The 16287-nt window shown below is 27.0% G+C and overlaps 2 protein-coding genes across 4 annotated transcripts in view; both read left to right on the top strand.

Annotated features, from left to right (window-relative positions):
• The window catches only part of LOC107165878 (uncharacterized), a 119198-nt gene that overhangs the window by 21547 nt on the left and 81364 nt on the right, over positions 1 to 16287 (top strand). For all 3 annotated transcript variants that reach the window (XM_089225375.1, XM_089225376.1, XM_089225377.1), the window contains one exon: positions 12597 to 12742. The gene's annotated coding sequence lies outside the window, so the exon portion shown is untranslated. The remainder of the gene's footprint in view (positions 1 to 12596; positions 12743 to 16287) is intronic.
• LOC107165874 (uncharacterized) lies at positions 15101 to 15727 on the top strand. The gene is made up of 2 exons (XM_015514304.2): positions 15101 to 15382; positions 15485 to 15727. The coding sequence occupies exons 1-2, from the start codon at positions 15101 to 15103 to the stop codon at positions 15725 to 15727; spliced, it is 525 nt and encodes a 174-aa protein (XP_015369790.2).

The raw sequence follows: 16287 nt of genomic DNA, 5'->3' as shown, positions 1-16287 counted from the left end.
GAATAGTAATTATATGATCTAGTTTTTATTCCGATTTAACACGATTTAATTTCATTATTAAAAAAAAAATATTTATTAAAAAATACTCACCATATTTTGTTAAATGGTATTAAACTAAAATCATAATATTTTTATTTTAATCTTATGAACGGATTTAATCTCTAAATTATCAACTTATTTTTTTACTCCAAAAACTGAAGCAAATAAAAACAGCTCTTATCGAAACTGTTTATAAAATGAGTTTTTAAACACTTTAATATTTAATACTTAATATTTTCAATTTAATAACTATCACCGCACCTGTCAAAATTTAACATAATTTCTACGTTTTTAAGACAATTTTAATGAAACAAAAAATATCAAAAAATATATCTTTTTTTTGCTTCTGTACAAAGATTAAACTTTTTTTTATTGCTTTAAAATGAATTAAATTTTTTTAATGTTTCAATAATTTACCATCACATTAATTTCTCATACTTGTAAGTTAAATTTGTATACCTAGGTACCTATTATGATGTGTAAAAACTGAATAAAATATTTGTATTTTATTTTGTATGCATTTCGGGTAACACGCGATAGCGTAATATATTTTTACCGATAAACAACCTGAAATTATAATATGATATATAATATATATATATATACATGTATGTAATATAAATACCATTATATTACATATTTTTGTAACATTATGTATCAAATTTGTTTTTTATTTTATTTTTCAATGTGATTTGGATTTAAATTAAACAAATACGAATTATGTAGAAGTTTGTATCATATTGTTAAATATATACAGAATGTGTCAAAATAATCTGACATATGGAATAATTTTTGTTGTATTAAATATTTTTAAAAAAAATTCTACATAATTCATGTGTTACATTTAAAGTATCATTTTTTTTATTTTTTAATACTGAAAACAAAAAACTTAAAAATTGATAACAAATTTTTGGGATAAATTAAAAATAGCCTACCTATTTATGAATCTGATTATAAGAAAAATTTGGATGGTAAAATGATTTATTTAAGTCAAGTAGTTTATTTTTTAGATTTTTTTTTAAATTTAATATATTTTGGTTAAAATAATTTCGAACGTAGTATTACATTTAAAAAAAATTTGATTTTTGAGAATTTGCCAATATAATTATATTTTTAAAATTATTTACTTATCATAATATGATCTTAACAATTTTTGTCATACCTTTAATTAGCATCATTTTTTTCGAATCATCCTGAGACTATATATATTATATAATTTCCTGTGGATAGTATTTAATTCAGTAGTTATTCATAATAAAAAAATTAAATTTTTTACAGAATATAATGTGAGTCAACATTATTTGATTTGTATTTTGTATTTATCTGATACTATATTCTTTTAGAAAATTGTTTTGGGATGAAAGATGAAAGCTTTAAGAATTTCATATATCGTATATTATATTGACCAAAAGTTCATTAGAAATTACGGGTGGTATAATACTGTATGATAATGTAATTATTTCTCTCTACGTTTCAAATCGACATATAACATTTTTTTTTATGATCATTTAAAATTCGATTTACTGTGAAACATTTTTTTTCCTTACACATCATCATGGCTGAATCAACGGATATTATAAGCAATATTTTCATAATATTTGTTCCATCGGGTCTATCATTATATTGCAAAAAGAATCCTATAAATATAAATATCTTGTATTATATTTATATATTGACTGTATTGGGCGCTATACAGGGTGTCCCACAGAGATCTGACATTCTGACAAATGAAATAACTTTTGTTCTAATCAATATTTTTAAAAAATGTCTTTTAAATATAATTCATAGACACTTGCGCTACATTTTTAGAATACATTTTTTATTTTTTAATACTGAAAATAAAAAACTTAAAAATTGATAAACATTTTTTTCGAAATATTCAATATAGCCAATTTGTAAATCTGATTTTTAGAAAAATATATAGGTATGGTAAAAACACTTATTTAAGTCAAATGGCGGATTTTTTACAGTTTTTTTAAATATCAATATTTTCGTTAAGTAAATTACGATCTAGTTTAATATGTTAGAAATCTTTTAATTTCAAATAATAATAAAGTTTTTAAAAAACATTTTATAACAACATTTTTAAATAAGTGCATGTTAAAATCTAATTATTTTTTTTTTATTGTATTTATTTTAATAATATGTGATGTATAAACTATAAATTAAGTACTATAATTTACCTAACGAAAATATTGATATTTAAAAAAATTGTTAACAATCAGCCTTTTGACTTAAATAAGGGTTTTTACCATATAAATTTTTCTGAAAATCAAATTTACAAATTGGCTATATTGAATGTTTTGAAAACAAATTTTATCAATTTTTAAGTTTTTTATTTTCAGTATTAAAAAAAAAAAAAAATGTATTCTAAAAATGTAGCGCAAGTGTCTATGGATTATATTTAAAAGACATTTTTAAAAAATAATGATTGGAACAAAAGTTATTTAATTTGTCAGAATGTCATATCTCTGTGGGACACCCTGTATAATATATATTATATCTATATGAATCGAGAATCCTCACAAAACATTTTTCATTGTAGGGTATATTATGCGACAAAATAAATTAATTTCTCGAGAGTATTAATATTGTTTCAGATTATTTTAAAAGAATTTTTAATACAAGATATAAACATAATACTTGAAATTAAAATGCATGATTAATTTCACGACATCTTTATTTTAACTTTTAAATGTATAAATAATCCCGTCCCCGTGGTGACCCGTACAAAACAATGAAGTCTGTAGTTGGTCAGCTGTTTTTTTAAATTTTTTTTTTTGAACATATTATATTCACTTTTATTTTCAAATTTCAAATGGTGGTTTCATATTACATTATCAATGAAAATTTTTATGCAAAAAAAAAACATGGTTTCATAACTAATTATCTTTCACTAATTACAAAAAAACATAATAATATGAACAATGTCATATAAATTTAATATTTTTTTATAAAATGTATCAAAAGAGTACAAGCCCAGTAAACAATATAATTTTGGGTATGATATATTATATTCCGTAAAATATGACACATATTTTTTTACATCATGAACCCTCAATGCAAAAAAATTCAACAGTATTTCATTTCTATGAATTGAGATCGGTCGAGTTCAAAGATAATATGAGGCAAAAAACTTTTCTAAGGTATATACCACAAAAAAATCACTTGGCACTGAGGCCCGATTAAAAATCCAACAGACACATAGTAACAGTTTATAGAAGAAACCTGTATTACAGTTAACATATTTTGAACATTTATATTTATGAATTCAAATACCTTTAACTTTTAAGCCAGTATCTCAAATTCTGAGGCTTAATAACAAATTGGTTTAATCATCGAAATACACAATATATAACAATAATGTAAAACACAATGAATCTATATTGTATAATATATACATTATACATATAAATAAATTTACAAGAGCACAAAATGAGTAGAATTATTGTGGAACATGTCAACGTTATGATTACTTATAATACAACGACCAGGAAAGTCCAAATTAGCAAAACATTATCAGGATACAAGCCGCTTAACTTTAACTATATGGTGTTTATAAAATGATACTTGGTAAAAAATGTGAAAGTTCTGCACCTGATGATGGAATAATTTTGACACAAAAATTGGGTATAATCAATCGACTCATTTAACAAATTATCATAACTTATAACATAAAGTTAAAAGAAATCACCACCTATCGTAATCACATAATCTATCAGATAATATTAAACATATTTATATATTATTATAATTGTATTCTATATAAGTAGCATGCAGTCTTTTGAATTACACGAATAAAAGTATTCAAATAGTTAAAAAATAAATAAAAATATGATTAAGAGTTTGATTTATTTTTATTTTTTATTGAGAATTGTACTCAATCGAAAAACCTTATACATTGGTTAAAAAATAAAATGTGTAATTTTAATAGCTACACCAAATAATAAGGTGTAAAATGCTCCACAACATTAACGTAAGCATGAAATTCATGTTCTGTTGATGAATTGTGAGGTTAAAATAGAAATTTATAAAAAAGTTGATAGAAGGTATTTGAAGGTATCTACAAATAATTATTACTAAAGTATTTATTATTATAGATATATATTTTTTTACTTAGTATTTAAAATACGTTTTTAAAAACATTTCAAAATAAGTACTTGTATAATTTTAAGAAGCATCTTCTACAACACTGGAATGATATTACTTATAGACTAAGACTAAATAATTTAAGCTCCGATATAGTTTTGTTGACCTTACTTATTACGATTAATGTTGTAAATGACTTTTGTAAATATGCTGATAGTAATATTATTATCAATCAACCTGATGCATTATTAATAATAATAATAATATAATACGTCATTCTGACATAGTCGAGTACAAAAATAAATGCAAGGAGTTTATTTGATTGCCGTTTTAGAGATGCATGATGGTATTTAACTTAAAACATACTAAAACTATTGATAAAATATTAGGTATATTATTTTTATAATAATATAATATTTTCAAGTATAAGAATACTTTGAATTATACAATTTATTACACTAACTATACACAAATAATCGTTTCAAGTGGTTTTGGAATCATTGTGAGGATTTTTTTTGTCGATTTTCTTGTAATTTTTAATATATTAAATGAAGTTTTGCTGTTCTAGATCAATTAATTGAAAACGATATATGACTAATTGATACTGTAAAAAATAAATGAAGTATTTTTAAATAACGCTGTTATGTATCCCTCTTAAAAACACAAAAATATCAAATTTAAGGTCAGCAGGATCAATTGTTTGTTTTTTGCTTAAATATTGAAATGATTTGACCTATTATCAAACTTAAAAGTAAGAAAATTATCTGTTTACCGAAGTAGAAAAATATATTTTATACAATACACATTGTTTTTACGTTTTTATTTTATTATTATCCAGTTGTGAAATCAAATTATGCAAAATATCATACGAAAAACTAATAACCATGCCTTCTAGCTGCTATCAAAGTATATGATAAATAAAATAAAAAGCTACTTGTATTTTCTCGTTGGTGTTTTGTGACAATATAATTTTTAAGTTATGATTATGTGAAATATTCAAGTATAAAATTCTCATAATTCGCTTCACAATATTAAAATATCATAAAAAACCTATAAAACACAGATAAAGTTCTTATTTTTAAGTTTGATCATAGTTTGTAACTTTAATTTAGTTAACCAACCACTTAAATCAGTCAAATGGTTTTGCTGACCTAAAATATGATAACACGTGATACGTTTGTAAGCCGGAGAAAAACACACGTAGGCCTTCTCTAACAAGAAGTTTGTAATTTATTATCATTGACTTGCATCTATACCAAAAATTGTTATTAAATTTGCTGAATATAAAGCATTAAATTGTCACAGAGAAAAATCTATATTATTTTTAACACTTAAAGTGTATAAATTATATCTCGGTCGTAATATTTTAAAGGTATAGTTGTTTTATTAGGACCATAAACTTAAAAAAAACCCCGTTGGCATTGTTTTGACCATTATCTGTGGAGACATCATTAAAAGAACAGCATTGGAGAACACGATGTTGTTTGTTTTTTCCAACAAACAGAATTGAAACCAAACCTTTTTAAGGTTTAAAATTATATATATATCGGTTTCGATTCAAATAATTGAAAGTAGTAGATAGTTAAGAATTTATTTTTCATTATGGTAAAAAGTTAGACTTTTTCATAATGAATTTTAGCTATTTACAAGAATCTTGAATCTAAACTAATGTAGTTAATGTAAACATGTGTATGATTTACCCTTAATATAATATCTAATTACTATATTCAAAATTGTCATTCTTTATTTGTACGTATTAAGGGTAATATATTATGTTTACAACAATTTCTTTTTCGCCACTTAGTTTGTATATCTAATGTATAAATATAATTGTTCTGCTGCTCCTAGGAGCATTATTAATAATAAATAAATAATATTTACTGTTAAAAGAAAATTTTAAGTTATTAATATAGCACATTGATGTTACCCATAATAAATCATCTAATGATTAATGAATATAGGTATTAGCTGGTATATCAGAATTATGCTTTACTTGATTAGTTTTATGTCAATGTAGTATATCTTGTATGTTGTTTTTCTTGTGATTAATTTAAATAATAAATATCGACTTTGTTCATTCAAAAAAACTCTTAGATATTAAAATATACTTGTATATATTTTATGTAATTGAATCTCAGCAGTGTAGTGTTTTTATATTTGTTTTTCTAATATCATTTTGGTGGTGGTCGATCATAGACTTTTTGTTTATAGTATTATTTAACTTAACATGACGCCGGTTAAAGTTTAATATAATGATGATTAATTTTTTAAACTATACTTTTTAATCTTCCAATTGCTATTTCTAATATTTTTGAGACTGAACCATCAATTAAGTATTATTTACGTAGTAACTAATTTTAAAATTACGTTCATTTAAAATGTACGTACTCACGAAATTCAGTGTTAAAATAATTAGTTATTCAGCGTGATGTATAGTTAATATAAATGCGTAAATGTATTGAATATATATATATATATATATATATATATATATTAAATAACTATCGTAGCAAACAACAATTAACAACTATTACTTACAGCGTTGTTCATAACGTGCCATGTCCAACTGCTTTAAATTAGTTATCCTACAAATGTCTTAATTGTTTATTAGAAAACCTTTGGTATTTATATTAAAATGACGTATCGGATTTGACCAAATTATAAAGTAAAAGCATAACACGTTACGCCTTGAGACACCAATGTTGATGGTGGGGAATATTTATATTTATAATGTACCTATTATTGTGTTAAGACGAGTATTGTATTATCCTATTTAGTTGGAAATAAGAAGTTAAAGCAAACATAAATCAAACTAACAATGCCTTAACGTATAACGTATAATAATTATAGCTGACTGTCGGAATGTCTTAACACGATTGGCGGTATTTTGTTTGTATAATTAGGTATTATGTTAAATAATAAGAAAACTATTATCAAAACTCGTAAAAACGACGTACGTCAGAGATTCGTTAAAGACAGAATCCGAACTCTTGATCATAATAATGCTTTTCAATAACAATATTATTGTAGACCATTTCCGTGGAAATCATATTCAAATAATACGAAACCAATAGGAATAACTGAATAAATTTATTATTTATGAATGTATAATAATATAGTGGACTAATGGTACACGCACGATATCACATTATAGAATGTCATAATCCATAAAAATCACAACCAAAATAAAATATTTTCATCAACTTCTTTGTTTGTCAAATCTATGATTTCAATCAAAAATAACATAAACACGCGAGTATTTCGCTTAAAATAAGTGATAAATTACTAGCGATTTATATTTATTTTCTGCTGCGATATTATTTATCGAGAACATTCAATTTTTAGCACTTTTAGATGATTCTCATATGTTAACCGATATAAAAGTTACGATAAAATCACATAACTTTTTAAATAACTTCCACATTTCGTATTTGTGCGTGTTCCACTATATACGTAAATATAAGTCTTTTATTTCGTTTCGTCATGCGTTTTCATTACAAGCATCACGTGATGTTGAATGTGTATTGTATATATATATATATATACAAATTTAAACCTATGCGAAACACACGACTTACGACCGTACGACGCACTTGTTATTTCGGTTTTTGTTTTATCAAGGACATCCCATTAGGATTCAAAAGTTACTCTCGCACCATTCAGACCACCACCACAGAGTCATTTTCAAGTCTTTCACCCTTCGCCCTTAGTTTTTTTTTTTATTATTATTTCCACGTCGTGTACCTTTACATATGAAGCAGTGTTCTCGTCGTTGTATTATTTATCGTTATTATTATTATTATTATCATCATCATCATCATTATTATACAACGGGTGCGCGTACATCGTCTGCCGGGTATGTATTATAATCGTACATGGCACTATATGACAGTAAAATTTATAATATAAATATATATAATAATTATATTGTACGTGAGTAATTGTAGGTAATTAAAAAGTTAATTCCGTTTGTGCAATAATTTTTGTGCAAGGCACACGCGCGCACAACGGCTTCAAATGTTCGTGTAACAGTATTATCATTATTATTATTACAGACATCATCGCTATGACACCAAAATAAATGAAAACATAGTCGTATAGACGTGTTAAACATGATATTGTGTACCTACTGTTTATGTGAACACGTAGGGATGGACATTATATGCGTTGGTGAGTCAACAAACTCGTGACAAAAACTTTCACCACCGAAATCATAATTTCATTTACCACTCAACGACGTGCGTGTAATCGTAGATAGAATGATAAAAAAATAAAGCGAACAAATAATGTTTCTTTAACTGGGGAGAACACGCCAATTGTTGAATTCGTTGAGACTGCCATAATCGGTTGACGTCGTAGATAAACCGAATCAGTCAGCAGATAATTGCGAAATCTTTTATTAAATGGTACCTATAAATAGGTACCATCGTCATTTTGAAAAAAAAAGTAAAATCATTTTATCACAATTGAGAAAATACAAGTAAACCTGCAGTATATTAGTAATTTTGGAGATTTTTCACATTTATGCATACACTGGGTCTCGAGACCAAAACGTAGATACCTACCGAATTTAAATATAATATAGATATGGCTGGTATAGGTATGTATAATAAGTAGTTTGTTTTTCACAATCGGAGCTTTTTCAGTTTCTATGTCATCGTTGTGATATTACTACTGTATCTCGTTGTGAAAGCTACCTACGTCGTAGGAACTATAATAATATGATAAATTGTATTTGGCAATGGTACAAGAGTGGTATAGTAAATCGCATACAAAATTATATTTTCTCTCTTTTTTTGTGCTAAAAATTATTTAAAAAATTGTTTATCGCCTGAAAGATATAAATAATACATGTATTTGAAGTTAAGTATATATGTAACTAAAGGAGTATTGTAGTGTGTTTAAACTTATAATCGATATTTGGAAATGGTTCGTATTCTCTTTAGTTAAAGAGAGTCAATAGAAACTTCCAAGTATTTTTTACACAATGTATTACATATTATATTTATTTTAATATCATATTTTAGATTCTGAGCAGAGCAAAGAATGTATTGATTTTACCATGGTGTGTCATGTGTGTTTTTTTTGTGTGTCTGTCATCACGTTTTGGGGCAGTAAAAGTGTTTCGATTTTCAAATTCAGTACCTCGTTCGAACAGAAAATGAATCTATTTGGTACTTTGGGGGGGGGGGGGGGTCAAAAGTAAAAAATTCCCAATATTTTTATTAATAATTAGGATAAACAAATTAAAAATTAAGGAAAAAACGGGAAATTTTACGCACAATCAGTTTTCGACAAAATCAATTTTGGTTTTGATGTAACTTTAAAACGATGACTAAGATACATGCAATTTTCACCGACTGTTTAAATAAGTATATTTTATCCACCATGTAGTTTAAAAAAAATGTCAAGTTATGTAGTTGAACTATTTATAGGCATCTGCAATTTTCGATCATTTTTAGTTTTTAAAAATTAATATCGATAAAAATGTATTTGTTGGGTAGAAGAGCTTAAACATTTAATACAAGGCTCCTAACATATTTCTACAATAGCAGTTGAAAATAAAATAAATTAATAATAATAAAATAAATCACATTTTTTTTATAAGCATTTAAAGTTTGAATTTTGACAAAACACGAAAAAATCACAAAAATTCGAAAATTATTTTAAGCTAGAAATTCATAAAAAATTTCATTTTTAAATCAACGATTTGAAAATTTAATACAAGATTCCTTATAAGTTTTTTAATATTTATCACAAAAAATGTCCACCAGAAATTCAAATCACATTTTTATGAGCGTTTGAAATCTAAATTTTTACAACATTGGATTCTCACTAGATTTCTCATTTAACGATTTCCTTATTTTTATGTAACTCTATAACAAATGACCGCAGATACTTGGAATTTTCACTCAATGTTTATATAGAGATTTTCTATATTCTATAAGATATTCAAAATATATTGATTAGTATTGAGCTGTTTACAGACATTTTAATTTTTCAACTTTTTTAGTTTTTTGAAGTTTATTTTTAGCTTGCAAATTTAATTCAAGACACCTAACATATTATTGTTACAATAGCAGTTGGAAAATATTAAAAATTCCATAGGCACGATTATTTTTTATAAGTATTTAAAGTTAAAATGTCGGCTAAATACGTAAAAATTACAGCAATGTTCAAACTATTTTATGCTAAAAATTCATATACATTTTTCCTTTTTTATTTAAGATTTGAAAATTTAATACAAGGCGCTTAACATATTTTTACAATAGCAGTTGAAAAAAAAGAAATACACAGAAACAATTTTTTTTTTACAAGCATTCAAAGTTTGTATTTTGACAACATAGGTAAAAATCACGAAAATTCGCAAATTATTTTAAGTTAGAAATTCATAACAAATTTTCTTTCGAAATCTTAGATTTAAAAATTTTTAATAATCTAGAATATATCCTATACAGATAAACCGTCTCCACTCAGAATCGTTTTTCGTATACAATGATATAATATTGGATTCAAATTTAATTCCATCCAATACAGTAACCCACTTGTAACCTACTATACAGCAGAGCGACATCCACGACTTACCCACTTTTTTATGATTTTTTTTTACTCGTATTTTTTCCCGATCTGTTCTATACTAGTATCTTATTTACACCTCTGTCCATTGTTATACATGGGATTTCATTGTTAGCAAATTTCATGTGTCCATAAAATGATGAAGAATATAATATATTATGCACTATTTTACTCCACACTATTATATTAAGTAGTTATATATATATTTTATATAATATAACATAATATATGTATTATGTATTCATATAAATCCTTAAATTGGATGATCCATCATGTTTATAAAAATCAGTGAATATGTATATTTTATTATTGATCCATTGATCCATTCCAGGTTTCATAATAATAGTTTCAATCAATTTGGAATTTGAAATTGTAGCAGGGAATCCTAAAACCCAGAATGAAATTTTTCAACTGTTCGTTCAGCAAATTTTTAAAACCTCCGTAGAAATATGGGTAAAATACATTATGTACCATTCCTCTTAAATTCAAGTTTAATTATTTATTATTGTTTTCAAACGGCAAGAATTATTTGAAAAAAATAACTCTAATATTAATCCTAAAAATGTATTTTTATTTTTGTAGAAGGCTTAAATATTTTTTTTCTTTGATCTTTAGCCCAGCATCTATGGTTATGCCGTTAGCTATTAATAGATTTAGTAAGCTTACTATAGCGGGGAGGGTAATATGATTGGTTAGAACATGTGTATGTATGGTGAGGATTGTCACTTAAAACATGGTTTGTCACTCTCCAGGGAACTAATAGTGACAACGGCCGATGATTGTACTCAGAATAGGTTTCGTACCTGAATCATAGATAATATGTAATGGATAAGCACTCTGGACACTTTGAGTATATTTTTTATTCCCTGAACATGTGATTTATTGTTTTATTATTTTAAATTATATTTAAAATAAAATAACTATTGAACGGTAATTTACTCGTATATGTTATGTTAGGGTAATCATAATATAACTTGATACTTTTATTGCCATTACTTTCTATTATTTTCATTGTGTTTGAAATCAATATAATTTATTAACAACACGCATTGTAAATATTATAAAGAAATATTATCAGTTTAACTAGAAAATAATACTCACAATTGAAAATATACGTGTGGTTATTATACTTTAGATGTTTATCACATAATAACACATTTAAATATTTTCAAAACAAAAATACCAATTAGAAAATTATCGTCTTATGTTGTATTCAAATTATAAAAACAAAAACGTATACCTGCTATTTGTATTATCATCGGTTGGTATATAGAATATAGCCGTAGTTAAATGTATTATTCCGTTACGCAGAGAAATATTTGACGACATCATAACAATATTATAAAACTATTAGATGATTTTATTGTTTTTTAATCAGTTAAATCCTACGAAAGTCTTTCAATAATAAATATTATTTACCGCAGTAGGTAGGCTATTGTATTGAACTAATTAACAAAAATAACGGCCAAGCCCACGAGGGAATATTATATTATATGTACCTACCTATACTATGATTGTAAATTAATTCCTACATCAAAATATTATTATTAAAATTATGTTATACCAAATAACAAACATGTTAATGGTTGTAATTAACCATTAACTAATAAGTAAACGTTGTATAGGTATAGTTTTATCCATTTGAATAGATCATACATTTATAGAGTGTCAGCAATATATTATATTACAATGCACGTGCATTTCGACTAAATACAATAGCGTACATTGAAAATTAATGCTACAATGTTGTAAATTTATGAATTTATGATGAACTTATGTTATTCAATGCATTGATTTAATAGTCTTTTTTAAGAACCTTATTTGTTTTTAAAATAATTGTAATTTAAATAATGAATATACCTACATTTATTTGTTTGAATTTATTTTTGCAGAAAAAAATGGTGTTTCATGTAAATTAAATGGTCAACGTTGCACCTCAACAGCTTTTTTACGTAATAAATATTGTACATGTATTTAACATGTTTTTAAATTAATGGTCAGTACAGTTTTCTGGCAGACTATTGTTCAAATATAAATTGTAAGTACATTTTTTTTTATCCATTATGCTTATTGTACATTTCTTTTTGTATAGATGACATAAATTCAATTTTATATTTAATTTATATTTATAATTACTGTATATCAAAATAATAAGTAATATCTCAGCAATTACGATACTGATATTTATAACACAAGTCACAATCCTTATAATAGTGATGTTTAATAATATTATTGTTGTTTTATGGAATAGCTTTTATGAAATCTCATTGTTTTCATTGTTCTATTAAAATAATATATTTTTTTAAATTAATTAGACACATTTGCCAATTAAATTAAATTTGAATGATGACAATATCTATTATTTCAATTATCATTTTTTTTACATACTTGTTAAATATGGTTCATTTTAATTCACACAGTATGTTTGGAACGTTTAAGTCACAAATAAATGCACTCAATTAGCCTGTGTTTAAAAATTAATATGGGTAAAGCAAAGTAGATTTGAATTAATTTTATTGAAATCATATTGACAACGTGTAAACCAACAATAATATTTATACTGGAAAATAATTTTTTTTTTATGAAATTATTAATTTATAATGTTTGTGTGCATGTTATTCATATTAAAAATTATAGTATTATAATACAGTTACATCATTTTAGGTAAAATAACAATTTATTAGATATGCTTAAAAAATCCATCTAATATTTTTTATATATATTTATGACTATATTATAATATACGGATAATACGCAGATACGAAATGTGCTTAATTATTATATTTGATGCATTGTGTGATTATTTTAACAAAACCTTAATTAGATTTTCAAAACTTCTAAAATACATAACACAATTAATAATATTATTATACAATGAATGCTCCAAATACGCTTTATAGAAGCGTATGTAATTTTGTCATTATTTCTATACATGTTTCCTGTGAATTATATGTGACATATGTCTGATGTATATATTATCATTAAAAGCAATTCAGCACGAAACTTAAGAAAACGGATGGTAGGTATCGTTACGCTGAAGGTTATATTATAGAAACAGGCACGCCCCTAAGGGTGGGAGGGTATGCGATGGAATTAATAGTTCCCCTGTAAATTTGTAAGCCAAGTTAGGTTATGTTTTTGTTTTAAAAAATATCCATGATTAAATAAACATTTTTAATATTGAAATTTTTTTTACATTTTAATTGGCTATGATTATTATACATTATTATGCTGATAACATCTACGATATTTCCACAGAACACACAGAAGGGAATCTAAGGCTCATCGAAAAACCGTCCGACATTTCTAGATTTTAAACGTGCTGCCACGTACCGAGAAATTCCCTTTATTTTAAGTTTTCTGTGGTTTGTGGCTACACTGTTAATCTGCAATTTCTAGAAATGTCGGTCGTAGTTTTATCATCTCCCATAAGAGCCTATGTTAAATTAAATATGATTTCCTTCTGTTTGTTCTGTGATATTTCTGCCATCTTTTAAGCAAATATACGTAAAAGTTATATCAATCATTGAGGTATTAAGTTCTTGTTTAGTAAAGCGCTATTTAAGGATAAGAAGTTTTACACCTCTCCAATGGGGTTGACCCGAAGACACCTCTCTATGGAAGCTATTTCAAGACTAGTACTTATTTATAAGTTATAACTACCCACTGTACATATGATTTTCTGCTAAATGTGTTGGGTACAGCTCTGGAATGATCGAGAATATTCTCGATCATTCGATATTGCGCCTGTGTCACCGCGACAGCACTAGAATATTCTAGACGCGGCACCCCCTTCTCCTTCCACGCCAGTTAGTTTCTTCACAGTTGCATTTAAACGGTACGGAATTCTTACGGCAGCCTGAGGAACAATGGCCGAGTCAAACTTTAACAGGACTTCCTTCCGAGCATCTTCCGGAGTATAAACAACCAGTCAAGTGTGTGTTACATATCCTTAAATGTAATGAATCAGAAGAGATCTTCCGTCGTTTTTCGTCATTAACGAGAATGCAACGAACACTCGCGTATGTATGGCGCTTCATTGACCGTTGCAAACAGAGGCCTGTAAGCAGGGGTAGGTCCACTTACTCAAATTGAACTCAATCTATCGCTTCTTATAAGTATTAAGCTTACGCAAGATTTTTATTGGGAAGGCTCACGAAAGCAGTTGGAAAATACATCGGCATCGATAACCCCAAACTCACTTACTCAGTTGTCACCATATCTGGATAATGAAGGATTAATACGTGTCGGCGGTCGACTTCGTTTCTCGGTTCTGACCGAGGAAGCTAAGCATCCAGTTCTGCTCCCTAAGGCTGCTCATGTTACGCAGTTATCATTAATTATCATCCATTATCATTTGAGCCTTCTACATGCCGGACCAAAATTAGTTATCATCATGATTCAAAGGAAATATTGGATTGTATCAGGACGTGCAGCCATTCGGAAAATGACACATGCATGTGTTAGATGTGTGCGCCGTAGAGCTGCGTGTCCACAACCAGTCATGTCAGCGTTGCCACCAGTACGAGTACAGCCTCATCGACCATTCGCATTCGTTGGTATGGATTACGGTGGGCCGTTTAATGTTAAAGAAAGCCGTCGACGAGGTGCCAAGACTAACAAGGCTTATCTTGCTCTATTTGTGTGTCTATCAGTAAAGGTAGTCCATCTGGAAGTGGTAAGCGACTTATCCACGGAAGCGTTTCTTGCCGCCTCCGATCGTTTCACTGCTCGTCGTGAAATTCCAGTTGAAATACGTTCTGAATATGGAACAAATTAGTTAGGTGTCACTCGGCAATTGAAAGCTTTGTTCAACGAAGCAAAAACCCGGGACACTTTAATGAGTTCTAATAAAAGGATCCCGTGTCAGTGGTATTTTAATCCACCTGCAGCCCCTCATTCTGGAGGGATCTGGGAGGCGGCAATTAAAAGTGTCAAGACTCATTTGCGAAAGGCCATCGGTGACCAAATAATGAACATGGAGGAATTGACCACACTAATTATCGTATCGAAGGAATCTTAAATTCTCGTCCACTCACTTGTGTCTCCAGTGACCCGAACGAGTTATGTGCATTAACTCCTGGGGACTTTCTGATAGGACAACCCCTCATGGCAATTCCAGAACCTGATTTGATGGACGTTAAGATGAATCGTCTAACTAGATGGCAGCTGATTAAACAAGTGCAACACAATTTTTGGAAACGATGGACCAATGAGTATCTTCAGACATTGCAAGGCCGTCAAAAGTGGTTAAGGCGAGATACTAACTTAAACGTCGGTAAGTTCTTCTTCTCCTTCTGCTGAGCTATCCGCGACGGTCCCTATATATACGGGCCGCTGACGGGTTTTTATTCACCGTGTCTTATTGCGTTGATAAGTTCTACGTAATTTGTTGTGTACTCTTTTATTTTACGTTGATATTTGTCGCGTAAACCTTATTATCGGCTGTTGCAGTGACGCAGTACGCGGTAAGAGTTTTTGTTTACTTTGATTTGCTTATTGTTCTTTTATTGGTATAATTTAATTTCTAAATATTATAATTATTGTATTGTAATTTCGTACAATTATTATTATTTGATATAT

Source organism: Diuraphis noxia, unplaced genomic scaffold, assembly GCF_037042655.1.
Source record: "Diuraphis noxia isolate RWA-SAM2 unplaced genomic scaffold, SU_Dnox_SAM2 contig0004, whole genome shotgun sequence".
NCBI lineage: Eukaryota > Metazoa > Arthropoda > Insecta > Hemiptera > Aphididae > Diuraphis > Diuraphis noxia.
This window is presented reverse-complemented; position numbering and strand designations above follow the sequence as displayed.

Excerpts from the sequence above, each read along its gene's own strand:
- LOC107165874 (XM_015514304.2), top strand. The coding sequence starts at position 15,101 with ATGATTCAAAGGAAATATTGGATTGTATCAGGACGTGCAGCCATTCGG. Across the intron at positions 15,383-15,484 it reads AGGTAGTCCATCTGGAAGTG|TTAGGTGTCACTCGGCAATT; the intron begins GTAAGCGACTTA and ends GGAACAAATTAG.